This window comes from Oncorhynchus mykiss, chromosome 7, assembly GCF_057628025.1.
Source record: "Oncorhynchus mykiss isolate SJ-2025 chromosome 7, ASM5762802v1, whole genome shotgun sequence".
NCBI classification, from domain to species: domain Eukaryota; kingdom Metazoa; phylum Chordata; class Actinopteri; order Salmoniformes; family Salmonidae; genus Oncorhynchus; species Oncorhynchus mykiss.
Window position 1 is genome coordinate 74580241 of NC_143028.1, and position 22687 is coordinate 74602927.

At 41.3% G+C, this 22687-nt stretch overlaps 2 protein-coding genes across 2 annotated transcripts; both read right to left on the bottom strand.

Annotated features, from left to right (window-relative positions):
- Window positions 1–1910: 1910 nt before the first annotated feature.
- Window positions 1911–16727, bottom strand: LOC110528575 (protein-glutamine gamma-glutamyltransferase 2-like). The gene is made up of 13 exons (XM_036984179.2): window positions 16581–16727; window positions 14188–14358; window positions 13009–13260; window positions 11631–11749; window positions 11045–11173; window positions 6829–7006; window positions 6412–6547; window positions 6216–6325; window positions 5797–6039; window positions 5226–5516; window positions 4378–4541; window positions 3827–3960; window positions 1911–2924 (listed from the first exon to the last, which is right to left on the bottom strand). Exons 1-13 carry the CDS (start codon window positions 16588–16590, stop codon window positions 2732–2734), a joined length of 2130 nt encoding a protein of 709 aa, XP_036840074.1. The 5' UTR covers window positions 16591–16727; the 3' UTR covers window positions 1911–2731.
- A 2866-nt stretch (window positions 16728–19593) lies between these two features.
- Window positions 19594–22091, bottom strand: LOC149982679 (uncharacterized). Its single transcript, XM_090242235.1, has 4 exons — window positions 21752–22091; window positions 21383–21513; window positions 20895–21059; window positions 19594–20260 (listed from the first exon to the last, which is right to left on the bottom strand). The coding sequence occupies exons 1-4, from the start codon at window positions 22089–22091 to the stop codon at window positions 19835–19837; spliced, it is 1062 nt and encodes a 353-aa protein (XP_090098361.1). The 3' UTR covers window positions 19594–19834.
- Window positions 22092–22687: the final 596 nt, after the last annotated feature.

Here is a 22687-nt window from a genome sequence, read left to right on the forward strand (position 1 = left end):
GTAGGCTAAACGTTGGTATAGGGACAAAGTTGAGTCCCAGTTCAACAGCTCAGACATGAGACGTATGTGGCAGGGTCTACAGACAATCACGGATTCTAAAAAGAAAACCAGCCACGTCGCGGACACCAACGTCTGGCTTCCTGACAGGCTGAACACCTTCTTCGCTCGGTTATTCGTTAGCTCAAATATTTTGGTGGATTGTACACAATTGTTACATACAGTGCCTTGCGAAAGTATTCGGCCCCCTTGAACTTTGCGACCTTTTGCCACATTTCAGGCTTCAAACATAAAGATATAAAACTGTATTTTTTTGTGAATAATCAACAACAAGTGGGACACAATCATGAAGTGGAACGACATTTATTGGATATTTCAAACTTTTTTAACAAATCAAAAACTGAAAAATTGGGCGTGCAAAATTATTCAGCCCCCTTAAGTTAATACTTTGTAGCGCCACCTTTTGCTGCGATTACAGCTGTAAGTCGCTTGGGGTATGTCTCTATCAGTTTTGCACATCGAGAGACTGACATTTTTTCCCATTGTCCTTGCGGACAACAGGCCCTCCGATTTGACATACTGAACTCTATCAGAGAAGTAGTTAGTGAACCATGCGAGGCAGTCATTAGAGAAACCAAGGCTGTTGAGTCTGCCGATAAGAATACGGTGATTGACAGAGTCGAAAGCCTTGGCCAGGTCAATGAAGACGGCTGCACAGTACTGTCTTTTATCGATGGCGGTTATGATATCATTAAGGACCTTGAGCATGGCTGAGGTTCACCCGTGACCAGCTCGGAAACCAGATTGCATAGAGGAGAAGGTACGGTGGGATTCAAAATGGTCGGTGATCTGTTTGTTCACTTGGCTTTGGAAGACTTTAGAAAGGCAGGGCAGGATGGATATAGGTCTGTAACAATTTGGGTCAGAGTGTCTCCCCCTTTGAAGAGGGGGAGAACCGCGGCCGCTTTCCAATCTTTAGGAATCTCAGACGACATACAGCCAGATGCTTTGTATTTTAGTGGGACATACAGCCAGATGCTTTGTATTTTAGTGGGACATACAGCCAGATGCTTTGTATTTTAGTGGGACATACAGCCAGATGCTTTGTATTTTAGTGGGACATACAGCCAGATGCTTTGTATTTTAGTGGGACATACAGCCAGATGCTTTGGATTTTAGTGGGACATAATACAGCCAGATGTTTTGTATTTTAGTGGGACATACAGCCAGATGCTTTGGATTTTAGTGGGAAATACAGCCAGATGCTTTGTATTTTAGTGGGACATAATACAGCCAGATGTTTTGTATTTTAGTGGGACATAAGCCAGATGCTAACAGTGGCAGAAGCCTGTTTGGAAATCTTTCTTTCAGTGACAGACTTGAATTCTGAAAGAACAATAAGTTAATCAGGATATTTATGCAAGTTATGCATTTGATTTGATTTAACAATTTAAAATGCATTAAGAAGCCACACCAGTCAACAATAGACGTACCACAATTACATAGACTGTTAGATTTGTTTTCAACAATAATTTATACAGTAAGATGTACAGTAGGCCTGAAAATATTTCATCTTCATGTGTGACCAACCGGCTCGGTCCAATGTTGCAAAATTTGAAATGGTGTTTTTACATTGGATAAAAGTAGAGACTCAGAACTAGAAAGTGGTATATAATACACTACAATTGAGGAACAACGGGAAAGTAATTCTGCTTTAAAAGTTGATCAACTTGTAATCTCACTTTTGAGAAAATGGCCCTTGAATGTTTTGGTAAACCTACTAGGAGAGCTCTTCTTTGTCTGCACCCATTCAGCATCTTTCACACCCTCTTAAGCCTTAGTCCCGCCTATCTCTTTAAGGATTCACATGCGAGGCCATGTACTAAACAATAAGAACAATAAGTTAATCAGGATATTTATGCAAGTTATGCATTTTATTTTATTTGACCATTTAAAATGCATTAAGAAGCCACACCAGTCAACAATACATGCACCACAATTACAGAGGATTACATAGACAAAGTCAAGACTTGTTAGACTTGTTTTCAACAATAATTTATACAGTAAGTTGTACAGTAGGTCTGAACATGTTTCATCTTCATGTGTGACCAACCAGCTTGATTCAGTCTTTTGAAAAAAAATTTTTGGGACATAGATAAAACTAGAGACTCATAATTAGAAAATGGTATATCATACACTACAGTTGAAGAACAATGGGAAAGGAATTCTGCTTTGAAAGTTGATAAACTTGTAATCTCACTTTTGAGAAAATGAGCCTCCTCAGTACTACTATTGAGGAGCTCTTCTTTGTCTGCACCCATTCAGTATCGTTCACACCCTCTCAAGCCTTTGTCCCACCTATCTCTTTAAGGATTCACATGTGAGGCCATGTACTAAACAACCAAAGATTTCAAGACTAAAGGCTGGTTTATACTACGTGTATCGACAGTTGTTGCGGTGAAATCATGAACATTCAATTGTCGTCCGATATCAAATTTGTTATTGGCTTTATGAAAATCTATAAACACAAAAACTACAGGCTGCATGACGTCAACAGTCTCGGGGTAAAAAATAGCAGAACTAGAAAATAGCTAATGGTTGAGTGTGACAAAATAGAAGCAGGACATTCTACCAGAGAATTATAGAACTCCGACACTGTCTCGTTACCCTAACGTTATATCCTAATTTGAAAATAAGGTATAAATTGGAAAAACTATTTGAGTTAGATTTATTCTCACAAGGGCTTTACTAACAACGGCAGTGGGGGGACAACACCGGTGAAGGGTTTGATGTACACATTGCAGCTTGCCTTAATGTCCCTGAATTGATCACAGTTGAAGCCGGCCACTAGCTTCTTAGGACCGGGTCTGTATGGGGTGAAGGGCATCTTCACACGTAGTCGTTGCCCTTGTTTTAGGAAAGGCATTCTGAGGAGACACGTGAAACAAATTATACCTCAAGGAAGCTTTAGATCTCTAAACTTCAACACACAAGGTAGTATAAAATATTTCAGATGGAAAAACCCTAAGCTTTAACCACATGAACAGCCCATGAATGCATGTACTTTCTAGTTCAGCCAAGAGCTAAATCATTTATTTTGGACAGACTACGTAACATAAATTGTATTGAATCATCTGTCAAAAGACTGTGATGCCATAACTAACAAGGAACTGTAGTTCCGGTGCTTTGGTGTCCTCACTAGATATCTGGACATATCGGGATTGGGTGGAGGTGGTGCTGAAAGTGTGGGCGTGGATTTCAAGCAATTATTTCAAGCTGAAATGTTTCAGAAGGGGGGATTGGCTGAGAGTTTCTGTTTAGGGGGCTGGTGACTTCACTAGTCTCATTAGTATCTTTTGTCAAAAATTTTCCTCCAGAACCTAATCAAGCATTCTACACAATTACCTGAGATGTTAGGTCTGGGTTTCCGAGATTAAGAGCTAAATTGTCAAATTGACGAACAAAGTTCTGGTTTGTAATAAAAACCTGAATCCATCCCACTTGGCAAAAACTGGGTCCACATCCAGGATTCAAATCTGGACACATTTCACAGGGCACAGACGTCAGTTCAACGTCTAGTTCAGATTTACATTTGGTTGAGTTATCAACTAATGTGAATTAAAAACCAACAAAAAAAGGTTAAAAGTTGACTTTTTGTAAATCCAATCAGTTTTCCATGATGATTCAACATCATCACACTGATTTTCTGGGTTGGAATTACATGGTAATAATGTTGATTCAACCAGTTTTTTCACAGTGGGATAGTTTCAGGTTTTATGACAAACTGAAACCTTGCTAGTAAGGACATCAGAGAAATGTCAGGGCCTACCTGGCTTCCATTGTTTCAGTCAGCAAGCCACTGCCGGTCACTGTTATGAAGCAGTCTCTTAGACCTTCGGATAGAGGGTTCTCAAACACAACCTCTGCCATCATGTCACTATACTGCAATTCAGATCCAATGGCCTAAAAGAGAACACACATTCGAATAAAAGCATTTGCTAAATAGTATATTATATCGGAACTATCACACTGAATAAACCCCATCTCCAGTTTAATGGCTGTTACTGATATTGCCGTTGTATTTAATAGATCAACTGTTCAGATGACAATTTAACACTTTAGATTTTCATCTTCACAACACGTTTATTCACAGGTCAACCGTTAATATCCTTGCAAATTGTTATTCTCGCTGCTAGTGTGTTTTCCACCTATAAATTAAAATGGTAACCCAAGAGTATGTAAAGACCCTTGGGGCTTGTTCACTAATGGCCCCAATGAATGTCACTCAGAGAAAGTTGAGCTGTTCTAAGTTGGTTATTGGAGTGGCTTAAGGATCTGACAGACTGCGAAATGACAATGTTGGGAATATGCTGTACTCACTTTGATGGTGAGCAAAGGGCTCTCTGGCACAAGGTCTTTCTCTGTGATGTACACTGCCTCACTCTTGTCCTTGTCTGTGACCACAGCCGAAACCTTGATGCTGTTGCTCTCCCGCATTTTCTCACCATACACAGAGAAGGGGATGTGGATGGGTATAGTTAGATCTGCCAACAGAGACAATGCATTTGATTGTCAAGGTATCACAAATGCTAACAGTCTGTGGTGTCCTCAGTACAACAGTAGCAACCCTAACATTCTGTGTCATCCTCAGTACAACGTTAGCAACCCTAACATTCTGTATCATCCTCAGTACAACATTAGCAACCCTAACATTCTGTATCATCCTCAGTACAACGTTAGCAACCCTAACATTCTGTATCATCCTCCGTACAACGTTAGCAACCCTAACATTCTGTATCATCCTCAGTACCACGTTAGCAACCCTAACATTCTGTATCATCCTCAGTACCACGTTAGCTACCCTTACATTCTGTAGCGTCCTCAGTTCAACATTAGCAACCTGACAGCCATAAGAGTAATTGTCAGTCGATTTGCTACAACGCTACGGCAGCTATACATGAGACTTTACAGCTTTGTTAAATTGACCAGTTAAACTCTAACTATATGCACTCCTGAAACACAACACCATCATTGAGATTGATATATGCGTCATACCAAGGATGTTGACAAAGAATCATGAAGGTGAAGAGCTGCAATGTGATCTTGGTTTTGTTAAGTGTTTCAGTTCTCTTTGTTCTGTGATGTAAATCCCTCCTTGTGTGCACTACTGTGTTACTTAAACATTGTAGGCCTACTCATGGAAAGACTTTGAAACATTTTCACTCTACCTTGGTTGGGAAGGAGCTTCTGTTCTTTCAATTCGGTCTGTATCTGGGAGGATGGGATCCCGTTGTATCTCATGGCCTGAACGTTGACATTGATCACTAGTGTCCGAGTTTCATTGTCGTTGCTGTTCAGTACAAGCTTGAGGTCGATGTCTTTGCCGCTGACCGGCTTGGTCAGCTCCACGATCTTCATGGAAACGCCAGGTTTGCCGTCATGGATCCCGTTTGAAATCTCTTTGGGTATGTTGACTTTTTTCACAGCTTGATTGTACACATTCCTCTCCTTTTCCGTGCCTGTTTGAAATGTGACATTTTGGATGAGTACCTGGTGACTCAAGCAGTTGCTCTCACTCACCTGGGAGAATTATCGTGACAGGTGGACACAGCACCTTTCTGACTCATCTCTTTAAAAAGTACAGAACTTTTTCCCAGACCAACCGTAGTTCTCAAATATATAAAATACACTTATACCGTTATGATAGGCATAACCCTTGTAACGCTGCATTATTTCCGTAATCAACTGATAACAGTTCAATCTTGATATAGTCAGACTCTCGGTTCATTCAATACCAACCCTCTGCATGTTTATAGTTGGCCGTGATGTCCACTCTCTTGTCGCTGCCCACTGCCTTGGTGCTGATGTTCTGGCCTACGGACACAGTGTCCGTGGAGATCTTTTTCTTGGAGCCGTCAGCGAACACCATCCAGGTTACACGGTCGGCGTTGACTTCGGCGAAGACAAAGGGCACATCGTATTTGAGGTCAACGTGACCCTGCAGTATGGCCTTGACTGGAGCAGGGCCGCAGCAGTAAACACCTGGCGGAGGGGAAGAGAAAACAACATGAGCGTATAACAGGGAGTTCCCTTCATGTCTCCCAGACCCAGGACACGAACTCAGAACCATCTGCACAATAACACAACATACAGTACATACAACCTCCAGAAGTGTGTTATGTAAGATGGTGTGAGATGAGATGGAAGTTGGACCGTACCAGTGCTTTTCTCCTGGGGGGTGGGGTCCACAGCCTGCCAGCCATCGTATAAGGAGCCTGCTGAGAGATCGGGCCGTCTCATCCAGGCCTCCACCCACACATGGTAGTTCCTGAGCAGAAACACCAGTCTTCAAAACTTCATGCTATTGGCATCACTCTTCATACTGTAGCCACAATGACCTCATGTTACACTTACCATACACTGTCGGGGCTCTGTTTGGGTCTGACTCCATAGTCGGAGAAGAAGTCGTCAATTGTCAGGTTTTTGTCGGTGTCGTGGGCTGACTGGAAGTTGGTAACCACTCGACATGGGATTCCCAAACACCTCAGTACTGACATGGAAATACATTTCAGGAATACTGGTTGACTAAAACAGCATGTTCAAAACATATTTGTTAACTAAAATAAACACATCAAAGGCATTGACACCAGCCTCTCTCCTCTGGTCAGAGGTGAATCGGACACAAATTGTGGGTAATCTTGCCATCCCTCTCAAAAACCAATCACAGCCCTGGGTCTGAGTGCATGCAATAGTCAGTGCTATTTAAATAACATGGTATTGATTGATTGACTAAAATAATAATTGAAGGGAGATTGGACAGTGATAGCCTACCTGTGCACATTACAGCGGCGAACACCCAACACTGGCCATACTTGACTGGATTACCACCATATTTGAGCCACCTCCTTAGTACCACCACACTGCCGTTCCAGTGAGTGGGGGACATGCCACCATCGTATTGACCATCCCACCGCCCCATCAGGACACCTCCGTCATCGTTAGCGTTGATCTGGGCAAGGAAAATAATGTTACAATTAGATTCCAGAACTCTCATTTGGCTGAGTGAATGTGTTTTTGTACAATCTAAAATGTAGTTGCTTTCCTGGATCTAGATTGAGCATAGCCTTGGACTAAAAAGCATGTTCAGTGTGGAAAGTTATTTTTAGTCTAGGACTAGATTTAATCTGGGTCTGGGAAACCAGTCCTATATGTGTAACAACACCTTAATTAGTGGCATTGGACCCATTTATAGAATGCCACTGTTACTAGTGGGGTTCAATAATGTTGTCTCTGTTACTAGTGGGGTTCAATAATGTTGTCACTGTTACTAGTGGAGTTCAATAATGTTGTCACGGTTACTAGTGGGGTTCAATAATGTTGTCACGGTTACTAGTGGGGTTCAAAAATGTTGTCTCTGTTACTAGTGGGGTTCAATAATGTTGTCACTGTTACTAGTGGGGTTCAATAATGTTGTCACGGTTACTAGTGGGGTTCAATAATGTTGTCACGGTTACTAGTGGGGTTCAATAATGTTGTCACGGCTACTAGTGGGGTTCAATAATGTTGTCACGGTTACCAGTGGGGTTCAATAATGTTGTCACGGTTACTAGTGCGGTTCATTAATGTTGTCACTGTTACTAGTGGGGTCCAGTAATGTTGTCACTGTTACTAGTGGGGTTCAATAATGTTGTCACTGTTACTAGTGGGGTTCAATAATGTTGTCACGGTTACTAGTGGGGTTCAATAATGTTGTCACTGTTACTAGTGGAGTTCAATAATGTTGTCACTGTTACTAGTGGGGTTCAATAATGTTGTCACGGTTACTAGTGGGGTTCAATAATGTTGTCACTGTTACTAGTGGGGTTCAATAATGTTGTCACTGTTACTAGTGGGGTTCAATAATGTTGTCACTGTTACTAGTGGGGTTCAATAATGTTTTCACTGTTACTAGTGGGGTTCAATAATGTTGTCACTGTTACTACTGGGGTTCAATAATGTTGTCACGGTTACTAGTGGGGTTCAATAATGTTGTCACTGTTGCTAGTGGGGTTCAATAATGTTGTCACGGTTACTAGTGGGGTTCAATAATGTTGTCACTGTTACTAGTGGGGTTCAATAATGTTGCCACGGCTACTAGTGGGGTTCAATAATGTTGTCACGGTTACCAGTGGGGTTCAATAATGTTGTCACGGTTACTAGTGGGGTTCATTAATGTTGTCACTGTTACTAGTGGTGTCCAGTAATGTTTTCACGGTTACTAGTGGGGTTCAATAATGTTGTCACTGTTACTAGTGGGGTTCAATGTTGTCACGGCTACTAGTGGGGTTCAATAATGTTGTCGCGGTTACTAGTGGTGTTCAATAATGTTGTCACGGTTACTAATGGGGTTCATTAATGTTGTCACTGACTACTTTGGTTCAATAATGTTGTCACTGTTACTAGTGGGGTTCATTAATGTCACTGTTACTAGTGCTGTTCAATAATGTTGTCATTTTTACTAGTGGGGGTCAATAATGTTGTCACTGTTACTAGTGGGGGTCAATAATATTGTCACTGTTACTAGTGGGGGTCAATAATATTGTCAATGTTAATAAAACAATAATGTTGTCATTAGCTAGGCTTTCCATCCAAGTGGCGACAGATATTAATGCACATTTTTTTAAAGCATAAAAACAATAAGCGCGCATTTTCCCACCAGTGATGATGTTTCCATTAAATGTACTTTTCTTTCAGATAAGAGGTTGTGTGATGAGATAAAAAAACAAAAACATTTGCTGTTAAATTCATTGTGACTCGTTTCAAGAAACTTGGTGCATGTCGCACGTCACTACTTCACAGGAGCAGCATTTCAACATAAACATAATTTGTTTTTGGGCAGAAATTACTTCTAGAACATGTGAACTTTCATGTGCCTTAATTAGAAACTTGTATTCCATCCATAAATATGAATAAAATTGTTAATTTATGAGCCCAGTTGGTTTAGCCATGGAAAAAGTCAGGAACCTTCACGCTAGCCATGATTGGCTGAGATAATATATGGGCTGGACCTGAGTTTAGATTGATCTGCCATGTAGCATGCTTCTGTCTATGACATGAGCTGTTCAGAATGTGTTGACAGTCATTTCTACTGCGCCGTTTTTGATAGATATAATGTTAGCCTTTGAGAACTACAAAGGTTTTGCTACTAATCTCAACAACATTGATGTCCTGAATTTATCAGGCGCTATCGTCAGTAGGAAAAGTGATGGGCTACTTACTGCATACGTCACAGTCAGTGTGAACTGGAGTGACTTGACACAAATCTGGCCAAACAAGATGTAGCTAAAAACATAACCGAGTTAAATGTCTCCAGTCTGCCGTGAAGCATTTATCCATATATACGGGTAAGAGTCTAGCTACATTTCCCAGAAAAAGTTTTCTAATTTTGTAATAAAGTTGTTTTTGTTGCAAGTTAAAGCATACTGTTAGTTAGCTACTAAACGTTAGCTTGCTGGCTCGCTAGCAACGCTATGTATATGATCTGCATAGTAAATTTATTTGAATCAGAAAGCCATTTGCATTGCTAGTTGTACTCTATTTTTAGCTAGCTAACATTGAACCTAGTTTGTTAGCTTTAGCTACCAGCAGATTCATTCTACAGCTATGACAATGTTTGTATTGGTAGTAGTTTGAGTTGGGGTTATACTAGTTCATTGTTTAGCTAGCTACCTAGCTAGCTACATGTCTAAACAAAAGTCTCCACTTCGGCCATATCATTACATGACCCATCCATTTAGCAAGTGTGTCTGGGGGTGATTATGGCCATTAACTGTATTGACAATAGTGACCCATCCACTTAGCTAGATGTGGGTGAGGGGTGGTTATAGCATTTCTTTCACATGATCCATCAATTTAGACAAGTGTGTCTGGTAAGTGTCATCTAATAACAATTAAATATTTATAAAATATTTTTATCTGGACACTTTCTGTTTTTGATATTGCTACTATGCAAGTACACAAGTACTATAACTATACTGTTTACACCTTCTGTATCCTGTGCATGTGACAAATAATCAGATTTGATTTGATATAGCGTGTGTTTACCACATGGCCTCACATATGATCCATAAAGAGTTGTATGAGGCTAAGGCTTATGAGGGTGTGATATGAATCCATAAAGAGATGAATGAGGCTAAGGCTTATGAGGGTGTGAACGATGCTGAATGGATGGAGACAAAGAAGAGCTCTCCAATAGGTGTACCAAAATATTCAAAAGGCTATTTTCTCAAAAGTGGGGTTTCAAAGCAGATTATTTCCCTATTGTTCCTCAACTGCAGTGTATGTTAATATACCATTTTCTATCTCTGAGTCTCTACTTTTATCCAGTGTTTTAAAAAAATTATCTAATTTTGCTACATAAGATCGAGGCGGTCGTTACATTTTAGAATAAAGTTGCAATGTAACAAAATGTAGAAAGTGTCAAGGAGTCTGAATACTTTCCTTGCACATTCACCACCCTGTGAACTTCATCATTTATCTGTAGCCTAATAAACGGCATGCTTTCCCAATGAGTCGTAGTGGGACGACCACACAAGATGTCATTGCGTGATTCCAAGTTGATTCCAAGTTGATTCCAAGTTGATTCCAAGTTTACTTCAATATGATGGTTATTAAATCGATATTTGCGCATAAAAGCATTTCCACCAACATTTCTCTCATAGCTAATTTCTTTTAATTTTTAAATGTTACCCCTTTTTCTCCCCAATTTCATGGTATCCAATTGTTGTAGTAGCTACTATCTTGTCTCATCGCTACAACTCCCGTACGGGCTCGGGAGAGACGAAGGTTGAAAGTCATGCGTCCTTCATCCCACCTTGTCTAGCGCATTTTGTTTTGTCAACCTTCGTAAAGTTGACTGCCACATTTTCCATCAGCACTTTCATTAAATGTTTTATCTGACATGTACTTTACTCGCATAAAAAGGTTGGATGGAAACCTGTTTACTGTTACTAGTGGGGTTCAATAATGTTGTCACTGTTACTAGTGTGGGTCAGATCTCCAATCTTACCATGGCACTGACCACCCTACTGACATAGATGGGGTTGCAACGAGCAGAGAAGTCCTTGGCGGGGTCACTCAGACACTTGGGATTCACGTCAAGCAGCTTCAGGCAAATGTCCACTATATCGTCTTCAAACTGGAGAAACAATACATTAGGGCAGGTTACCTAGCAACCTACAACAATTTCTAAAATGTCTTGTCTATACTAACTTACAATTTAGTCACTTAACAGACGCTCTTATCCAGAGTGACTTACAGTATTGAGTGGATAAATGTTCGCATTGGTCTCCTGCGGTAATCGAAACCCACAACCCTTGAGTTGCAAGAGCCATGCTTTACCAATGGAGCCACACAGGACTCTAGCCAATTATGTAGACTAAGATAACGTGTGACACTTGGTCGGTTTCCTGGACAACAGATTAGTCCTGGACTTCTCCAGAGTAAAAATACTTTTGGATGGAGATTCTCCCATTGAGTTTGCTTTTTAGTTGAGGAATATATTTAATCTGTATCCAGGAAACAAACCCTATATGTTATGAGCAGCTAGCTAGTACTTTTCAACGGTACAATACTGTTTTGTTTGTTCTGTGTACCTGTCCGAAGTTCCACGCCATAGAGCTGATGTATTTGTCAGAACCTTTGTACACCAGGCCTTGTTCTCTCATCACATACTCCTGCCTCTCCTCCTCCTCAGGTAGATGCACCCAGTCCTCTACAGTCCGCAACAAAATACAGACGTTTTAAAACATCAATTATAAGAATTTGTTCCACTGACTTGAATGGTTAAATAAAGGATAAATAAAAAATACCCTTTCATTTAATAATAACAAATAACAATGTATCTGGACAATATTTTAATTGCGAGTAACTTTAACATTATCATGCTGTTACTGTGTTATGACCACTGTCTCCCATGCTAGAATGTAGTGTTACCAAGCTGTGTTACCAGGATATTACCAGGATGTTACCAGGATGTTACCAGACTGTGTTATCAGGCTGTGTTACCAAGCTGTGTTACCAGTATGTTACCAGGATGTTAGCAGGCTGTTACCAGGATGTTACCAGGATGTTACCAGGATGTTACCAGGATGTTACCAGACTGTGTTACCAGAATGTTACCAAGCCGTGTTACCAGGATGTTAGCAGGCTGTTTCCAGGATGTGTTACCACGCTGTGCTACCAAGCTGTACTACCAAGCTGTGCTGCCAAGCCTTTCTAATAGGATGTGCTACCAAGCCGTGCTAATAGGCTGTGCTACCAAGCTGTTACCAGGATGTGTTACCAAGTTGTGCTACCAAGCCGTGCTAATAGGCTGTGCTACCAAGCTGTGCTACCAGGCTGTGATACCAAGCTGTGCTGCTAGGCTGTGCTACCAAGCTGTTCTACCTGCGTGTGCTACCAGGCAGTGCTACCAAGCTGAGCTGCCAGGGTGTGCTGCAAGGCAGTGCTACCGAGCTGTGCTACCAGGCTGTGCTACCAAGCTGTGCTAATAGGCTGTGCTACCAATGAACTCATCACATGGTTTCAACAGCAATGCAACCATTTTGATATTAGAGAACAGCATTCATAACCACAGACTGTCATTCATATAATGTGGCTCTGGATGTTGTGGCCCATTGTTTGTATCTGTGTGTCTATTATGTCCCAAAACAGTTATGAGGCATCTTTCCAACCCATACAGAGACATGGGTTACAACAATCTCTGTAAAGTTAGCCATTTCCAGCTTTTAAACTGATAAGAACATTCAGGGATGCAGCATTTGACATCCCCTGGATACTGTATCAAATAATGACTGTGTGTTACCATGGCTGTATTGAATCATTCACCACATTTGTTGTCCTTTATGTGATTAAAAATATTAATTTATCACAGTTCTAGTTAAAATTTGTTGGAATGCTTTATACTTCATTATTTGTCCCAGAATGCCCCATGTGGGATAATTAAGTTGTTTTGAATTGAATTGTCTTTACCTTGGCACCAGGGATTAAACAGCAGAAGGAGCTTGCCCAGGCTGCTGCCCACTGAGGCGGTGGCGCTGGTCTTTACAGACAGGTTGTACTCTCCCACTGGGGCGTCTGCTGGGCTGGTGATGTCCAGGGTGATTGAACCCGCCGGGAGCACTGAGCCCTGGTGAACCTTGACCTTCCAGGAGGAACCCTTCCCACAGCCCTCAGGTACCCCAAACACTGACCTGGTCCCCAATGCCTCTGAAGGCTGGGGCCCTGGATGGAGAAGGGAGAATGTTGTGGGTTATGTTCAGTAGGAATGAAGTTGATGAAAACTTTCAGAAACAGTGATGGGAGTACAAAAAATGAGGAACACCTTCCTAATATTGAGTTGTCCCCATTTTCCCTCAGAACAGCCTCAATTCGTCGGGGCATGAACACTACATGGTGACAAAAGCGTTCCTCAGGGATTCTGGTCCATGTTAACGCCAATGCTTCTCACTGTTGTGTCAAGTTAGCTGGATGTCCTTTGGGTGGAGAATCATTCTTGATACACATGGAAAACTGTTTAGTGTGAAAAACCCAGCAGCATTGCAGTTCTTGACGCACTCAAACCGGTGCGCTTGGCACCTACTACCATACCATGTTCAAAGGCACATAAATCTATTGTTTTGCCCATTCCCTCTGAATGGCACACATACACAATCCATGTCTCAGTTGTCTCACGGCTTAAAAATCCTTGTTTAACCTGTCTCCTCCCTTTCATCTACACAGATTGAAGTGGATTAAATTAGGGATCATAGCTTTCACCTGGATTCACCTGGTCAGTCTATGTCATGGAACGAGCAGGTGTTCCTAATGTTTTATACACTGTGTATTTGTCCAATAAGATTCAATATTTTCTGTCAGCGTACCTTTGATGTCAGGAGCACATATACAGTACAAGTGGAGGTATCTCTAATCCTGTCAGTGGTGCAATTCAGTCTTTAGATTAGATTGAATTGACCCCAACTCAGGTATGTACAACATATACAAGGATTTGTTCTAATGTCATTATTACTGCATGTGTCTGTCTTGTCAAAGCCTAGATTCATCCTAGTGTGTTTTAGTCCAGGACTAACATAATCTGAGTCTGGGAAACAAATACAAACAGCACTAATAAATAGCAGCGATAAATAAAATGTTATATTCTAGATAGCTCACCTGTCTCCACCGTCAGCTCTAGTAAGTCTGTTGTGGGCCTGGAGGGGTCATGGAGTTCAAAGGTGACCAGGAAGGACTGGCCTCTCCTGACTATCAGTCTGTTCACTGAGATGTCATTGGTTTTGTGGGCTGTGTTGTTCTTCTCACAGTGGAGATCTATTTTACCAACGTCTGCAAGAAAGAAAGAAATTAATAAATATATAGATTTGAAACTGAATTATCCCTTAGTCAAAATCCTGATTTTAAATTTTTCCTGATTAATATAACTTTTTTTTTGTTGTTCTAGTGTGGGTGTCTGTTTCTGCATTTGTTGCTGTTGTCTTGCCCAATGTTTGTCACATTTTTGCCTGACAGCAACATAGCAGAAACAGACTGTCAGTTGAGCTAGTTTAAACCACTGAATAGTAAAAACACTTGTAGCCTATCACCATACAGAATGCATAATAAATATGCAGAAAGAAATAGGTGAAAGACCATAGACTTAGGAATTAGAATGTAATATGTTCTCTATGTAAAAGACAGCCTTGGGCCAGTATGAAATGGTATGAGGAACCTATGACAATAATTCAAGTGAAACATCTATTTTTCTAGTTTGCTTATGTGTTATCTTTGCCAGTGGTTCCCAAACTTTTTATATTCCCGTATCCTTTCAAACATTCAACCTCCATCTGTTACCCCCTCTAGCACCAAGGGCAGCGCACTCTCAAATGTTGTTTTTTGCCATCATTGTAAGCCTGCCACATACACACTATATGATACATTTATTAAACATAAGAATGAGTGTGAGTTTTTGTCACAAACCGGCTCGTGGGAAGTAACAAAGAGCTCTTATAGGACCAGGGCACAAATAATAATATAATAATTATCAATAATTCTGCTCTTTATTTAGCCATCTTACATATAAAACCTTATTTGTTCTTCAAAATTTGTGAATAACTCACCACGGGTTAATGAGAAGGGTGTGCTTGAAAGGCTGCACATAACTCTGCAATGTTGGGTTGTATTGGAGAGAGTCTCAGTCTTAAATCATTTTCCACACACGGTCTGTGCCTGTATTTAGTTTTCATGCTAGTGAGGGCTCACATAGGTACGTGGTTGCAAAGGGCATCAGTGTCTTAACAGCACGATTTGCCAAGGCAAGAAACTCTGAGCTCAGCCCTATCCAGAAATCTTGCAGTGCTCGTCTCTCAATTTTAAAAAAACATGTCAATACTTTGCCCCTTGATAACCAGCGCACTTCTGTATGTTGTAAAAGCGTTACATGGTCGCTGCCCATATCATTGCATAATGCAAAAAATACACAAGAGTTCAGGGGCCTTGCTTTAACACAGTTAACCATTTCCTCTCATGTTGTCCTGGTTTCCAGTGGTTTGCAGAAGAGGATGTCTTCCTTAATTGACCCTCCATAAACGTAACGAACATATACCAGGAGCTGTGTGAGTCTGTTGACTCATCCAGCTGTAACGCATAGAATTCACTGGCTTGTATGTGAAACAGTAAATGTTTCAAAACATCTCCAGCCATGTCACTGATGCGTTGTGAAACAGTATTGTTTGATAAAGTGATTGTCTGTATGGTTTTTGGGCTTTTCCCCCAGCATTGTCCCAGCCATATCCGCGGCAGCAGGAAGAATTAAGTCCTACACAATAGTATGGGGCTTGCCTGTCCTAGCCACTCGGTAGCTCACCATATAAGACGCTTCTAGCCTCTTCTTATTAATCGTATCTGTTGCGTTTATACATGTCTAACTACTCAAAAAAACTCCTGTGGCTTATTTTTCAAATTGTCATGTTTCGTTTCTAAATGTCTGCACAAGAGTGAAGGTTTCCCGCGAGAGAGAAACAGTTAATATAATTGGATGTTAATTATTTGACTAGGCTACCTGTATTTGACATTGTGTTGTTATTTCGCTGAACACTAGATGGTTGAATTTTATTTTTGGCAGTTAAACGAGGCTACTCAGGCAAGAAAAAAACCTCACCCAAATGAATAGCACCTTTGGAAAACATAAATGTACTGTTTGAAAATGTTATTTTTTAGTATTTTTTTTCTTTTTTTATGTGAATCACATTTCTTTTTTTGGCGTACCCCAATTTGGGAATACCTGATCTATGCATTACATTACAGGCCAACTTTGCATATTTTCTATAATGACTCATAAATAATAAAAGCTGTCAGAAATCATATTAATTTAACAGAAGAACAAACAACAACAAGGATGATCTTCCTTTGTAAGAAAATGTTCCATTCTACAAGTCAAGTCACCCAATTACCCATTCACTCTACTAAATTACCCTCTGTCACTAAACATGACATAGGCTACCTTGACAATGCAATATCCACATTTTTCAGCATCTGAAAAATCTTGCAACGAGCAGTGTTAATTGACTTACCAAAATCCATTGAAGCTGTCTCTCACGTGGTTGTGTTGTTAAGTGGATTCAGTTGCTTGTTGTAGTACTGCAGTAGTGTTAGTAATGAAAGGATGCCAGGGCTTTTAAAGGGAGCCCTACCCGTGTCATAAGAATGTCTCAAATTTCACACAGTTACAAATGTACACACCTTTTCTTACTTTCAGGAAAATGTGTCATTAGATAGTCATCATCACCACATCAGCGTCTACATGAAACCAGAAATGTGAGTTTATGTGCTGCGTTGAGATTGAACTGCCGTAGTTAGCACCCTCTTGACTGTTTGAGTTGTATTACATTGTTCAGTGTGTTTTTCTATCATATGGTGACTTTAACCACACACAATCAGCATGGCAGTGAACCAGCACCAGTGACTACTACTATCATGAGTGTCATCTTGAGGTTCAAAGGTGGTTATCCCACAGTACACTGATAGAAGACAGGAGACAGTCATCGTACATTTGGGATTGATATTATCACACAATTATCACACAATTTGAGCCTGCTCTGAGGTCGCCCCATTGGGGAGGGGATTTGTATTTACTGATAACCGAAACACAAATAATTGCAGTAGTCTGGTCTTTCTGGTTCCTCCCCTGTGTATAGGTGAAAATAGCTATTTAAAATTTTTGAGCAAGTGATCATAATCTTCATGCCTTTCAGACCTTAATGTCATTCCCCTTCAATGATTCTGGTTCAAATGGACATTTAGACCTCCTATTTGCCAAATTGGCATCTATTTCAGATCCAATCAGTGTATCTGTCAGTTGCCCAGAATACAACAGGTGTAAACAGTACAGTGAAATGCTTGCTTGGATTCTCTTCCTCAATGTTGCAGTGCTACTATGTCATATAAAATAAAAACACACAAAACATTTTTTAAAGTACAATGTATTGACATGCAGAATATATTAACATGTATGCAAGAGTATTGTGACTATCAGAAATAGACACTATTGAAACCTATATACATCTTGATTTCTACACAGGGCAAATGACACATCAAAGATGAATACTAGTCTCAGTCCCCTGTATACAGTGCATTCGGAAAGCATTTAGACCCCTTGACTTTTTCCACATTTTGTTACGTTACAGCCTTATTCTAAAACGGATTAAATTGTTTTCCCCTCATCAATCTACAAGCAATGCCACATAGTGACAAAGCAAAAACAGTTTAAACATTTTTGTGGGGGCAAATGTATAAATAAATAAAAACTAAAATATCACATTTACATAAGTATTTAGCAATTTACTCAGTACTTTGTTGAAGCACCTTTCACAGTGATTACAGCCTTGAGTCTTCTTGGGTATGACGCAACAAGCTTGGCACACCTGTATTTGGGGAGTTTCTCCCATTCTTCTCTGCAGATCCTCTCAAGCTCTGTCACGTTGGATGGGGAGCGTCGCTGCACAGCTATTTTCAGGTCTCTCCAGAGATGTTTGATCAGGTTCAAGTCTGGGCTGTGGCTGGGCCACTCAAGGACATTGATACTTGTCTTGAAGCCACTCCTGCGTTGTCTTGGCTGTGTGCTTAGGGTTGTTGTCCTGTTGGAATTTGAACATTCGCCCCCAGTCTGAGGTCCTGAGCGCTCTGGAGCAGGTTTTCATCAAGGATCTCTCTGTTCTTTAATCCGTTCATCTTTGCCTCGATCTTGACTAGTCTCCCAGTCCCTACCGCTGAAAAACATCCCCACAGCATGATGCTGCCACCACCATGCTTCACCGTAGGGATGGTGCCAGGTTTCTTCCAGATGTGATGCTTGGCATTCAGGCCAAAGAGTTCAATCTTGGTTTCATTAGACCAGAGAATCTTGTTTGTCATGGTCAGAGTCCTTTCGGTGCCTTTTGGAAAACTCCAAGCGGGCTGTCATGTGCCTTTTACTGAGGAGTGGCTTTTGTCTGGCCACTCTAACATAAAGGCCTGATTGGTGGAATGCTGCAGAGATGGTTGTCCTTCTGGAAGGTTCACCCATTTCCACAGAGGAACTCTGGAGCTGTGTCAGAGTGACCATCGGCTTCTTGGTCACCTGCCTGACCAAGGCCCTTCTCCCCCGATTGCACAATTTGGCCAGGTGGCCAGCTCTAGGAAGAGTCTTGGTGGTTCCAAACTTCTTCCATTTAAGAATAATGCAGGCCACTGTGTTCTTGGGGACATTCTATGCTGCAGAAATGTTTTGGTAGCCTTTCCCAGATCTGTGCCTCGACACAATCCTGTCTCAGAGTTCTACGGACAATTAATTTTACCTCATAGCTTGGTTTTTGCTCTGACATGCACTGTCAACTGTGGGACTTTATAGAAACAGGTGTCTGCCTTTCCAAATCATGTCCAATTGAATTTACCACAAGGGGACTCCAATCAAGTTGTAAAAACATCTGAAGGATGATCAATTTAAACAGGATGCACCTGAGCTCAATTTTGAGTCTCATAGCAAAGAGTCTGAATAACTATGTACTGTAGATAAGGAATCTGTTTTTTTTAATACATTTGCAAAAATTTGCTTTGTCATTATTAAGTATTGTGTGTAGATTGATGAGGAAAAAAATAATTGTATACATTTTAGAAAAAGGCTGTGAAAAAAAGTAAAGGGGTCTGAATACTTTCTGAAGGCACTGAATGCTGCCATGGTGCAACGGCAATGCATTTGTTTGATAGAACAGTTCACGACTACAATCATTTAAACGTTAAAGGTACTTTAAACGTGAAACTTTTTTACAACTTTTTTTAAAGGTACTTTAAACATTAAAGGTACTTTGTTCTCATCTCTCTGGTTTCTACTGTTATTCACCAATAAGCAGTGTCACATTCTGTCGTCCAGGTTGCTCAAGACATCTTATTTCCCCATCTCTGACTAATGTGATTACACCTTTTAGCTGCACCTTTTTTTCACTGGTTTATCTTGATTATAAATGTCAGTTCATCTACTTTTCTGCTTCTTGAGAATTTCATGAAGGAAGTCTTGCTCCTCGGAACCATTGCGATGTAGGAGAGGTCCGATGTAGGAGAGGTAGGCAAACGTCTGACTAAATGAACAAGGGGGAAACATTGTCTGTTATCAGGTTTTTGTTCCAACCCAACACTAACACATCTGATTCAAATGATCCGACTGCTCATGCGATTCAATCCAGAGTAGTTAGGAACTGGTGTGTTAGTGCTGGGCTGGAATAAAATGCTGTGTACACGGCTCTCCAGGACCAGGCTCTTGGCCATCTGCCCTGTTCTTGACATGCAGCTCTGGTCACGCATCCCCCATCCACGCCCTCCTTGCCTGGGCCCTCATGGCCGTGTTCTGCCTCACTTCCACCCTGCCCTCCACCCCACGGCTACAGCGACCCAGGTGGGCCATGTATCTCTGAGCGTGGGCACCGCAGTGCCAGGTGCGTAGCTGGGAGTCATGTTTCTGGTGGGCGAACAGCTCTGTCTCATCCAGGTGAGGCTTGAGGCGCACGCCTTGCGCACGCTCCTGCCAGTGGAAAAGGAAGAGCTGCCGGGTGCTCTTCCTCTGGCCCCAGCGCATGGCGGTTCTCAGAGCTGTCATGCCCTCAGCATCCTCCAGTTGGTGTGGGGCACCGCGCACCAGTAGCTCCTGGATGGACTGCAACTGCCCCTCGGTGGCGTGGAGGGCCCCACGCCCCGGGGGAGTCTGGCCCTTAACATGGGTCCCAACAGAGATGACAGGGTCACATTTGTTAGGCAGGAAGAAAGAAACCAGTCTGAAACAAGGAGGGACTGGCTTGACTTTTGCGAAACGTTTTCCGTTCATTTTCCGCCTAATTAACATGACCCAGGTGTTGTTAGCGTACCGGGAAAACCCTGTATCTCCAAAAAGTTAAATTGCCAGGAATTAAAAATAATAACAGATCTATTGCTATACATTAATTGAAGTTCACTAGGCAATTTAGAATTATTGATATTAATCCTAGAGAAATAGATTTTTTTATTACTGCTTGCTTTTCTGAAGTCTACCAACCTTGCCAGCAGGCATGCCAGCTAAGATAGTTACACAAGCTAGCTACTCTTACTTGGTTGATAGGCTGAATTGGCTTCTTGGAAGCTGGGAGATCGGGAACCAATCTGTGCTAGTTAAAGCCAACTTCATAAAATTGCTAAGTGGCTAGTAGTATAACAGTGAGTATTACATGTTTTTTTGTTAAATATCTGAGAGGGCACCTGCCCCTGGATGTCTACATTCAATTTATGTCAAAATAATATTCATCAAAATCACCCCAAGTGAGATACAAGGTTTTTCCAGTGTGCTGGTGATATCCAGATGTTTTGCCTCTGCGGTGGTGGGTACCTTGTTGGAGCAGGAAGCGGACAGCGGGCATGTGTCCACGGTGGGCACTGATGAACAGAGCAGAGAAGAGACGGTGAGAGAGCCAGGAGGGAGCTCCACTCATAGAACTCATAGCACTGAGATGGGAGGAACGTGGTGGTGCTGGTTTGGACATAACACTCTTGAGCTACATGAAATAAAGATAATTTATATTGGTGAAAAGTCTATAGAAATGTTCATCCTAAAAAAAGGGAAGAGTGAAGTAAATAAGGTCTACAGTTTGTAATAACAGCTGTGAGATGCTGTTTAGATGTGCAGTAATTACAGGCTAGCCACATTAGATCAAATAAGGAGGTGGATCTTTCAGCAAGTCTGGTAAAGAAATGAGGTATTGCTATTAGGTGATGATGGTTATTTTTTTTACTATGATCAATAATGACCTGAAACATAGAGAGTATCTGTGTAGGACTGCTGTAGACTATTCTAGGTTCTTCTTTCATGCCACATCACTTTGAATACATCCCCAGTAGCTGCAGCTATCACAAGCTCAGCCCATCCATCATAATGCCAGATCATCAGGGTAGCAGTAGTTCCAGGGATGATGTCATTACAGTGAATAGTGGTGTCGTCACATAGGTCACCTGTTGGGTGGAGAGAGTATACATTAGGTCTGGTCAGAGAAGCACATCATTAGATAATTAGTCTAACAGGAAAACCCTCAATAAAATGTTCACCATGACGGGCCTGTCACTGCTAGCCTACGTTTGAGATTTATAAGGTCCGTGATTCTAACTTTATTAAACCCAATAAAAATCAATTAATACATATCTAATCAATTAACCAACAACCAGCAAATGACATCAAAGGTATTTATTTTACCATTATCCAGGTAGCATACTCTCTGGAAGTCTGTGGGAACCACAACCACAAATTCCATGGCTTTTTTTAGCTCTCTGACTCTCATATTGAGGTGACAGTCGGGCACAACGAGCATCTCTCCCATTTTACACAGCCTGGCACCAAGACTGAACTTGACTTTGTTCAATGGGTCACGGTAAATTGCACTTTTGAGTCTCGGTACACTCTTTGAGTCGCTGTTGCAGTAAATCATCGCACGTTTGGGTCTCGGTACGTGAAGTGAAAACCTCTTCTTTGAGGTGTTAAAATGACACTTGCATTCATTATAATGATGTTTTCGGAGTGGACTTCTAGTGAACATTAGCGAGTAATATACTCGGAAGCGGTGGAGGGTGTCTCCACTGCTTCCGAGTATATTACTCGCTAATGTTCAGTCTCTGGATAATAATGTAGACGAGCTCAGGGCGAGAATCTCCATCCAGAGAGACATCAGCGATTGTAACATACTCTGTTTCACGGAAATATGGCTCTCTCGGGATATACTGTTTTTGTCCATAAAGCCAACTGGGTACTCAGTATCTGGTGCGGACAGGAAAAAAGCAGTCTCCGGGAAGAAGAAATGCGTGGTGTATGTTTCATGATTAACCACTCATGGTGTGATTGTGATAACGTACAGAAACTCAAGTCCCTTTGTTCACTCAACCTAGAATACCTTACAATCAAATGCCAACCATATTACCTCTCAGGAGGTATTCTCTTCGGTTATAGTCACAGTTGTGTATATTTCCCCTCAAGCCGATACCACGACAGCCCTCAAAGAACTTCACTAGACTTTATGCAAACCACATATCCTGAGGCCACATTTATTATAGCTGGGGATTTTATCAAAGCAAATTTGAGGAAAACGCTACCAAAATTCCACCAACACATTGACTGTAGCACTCACTCTGAGAAAAC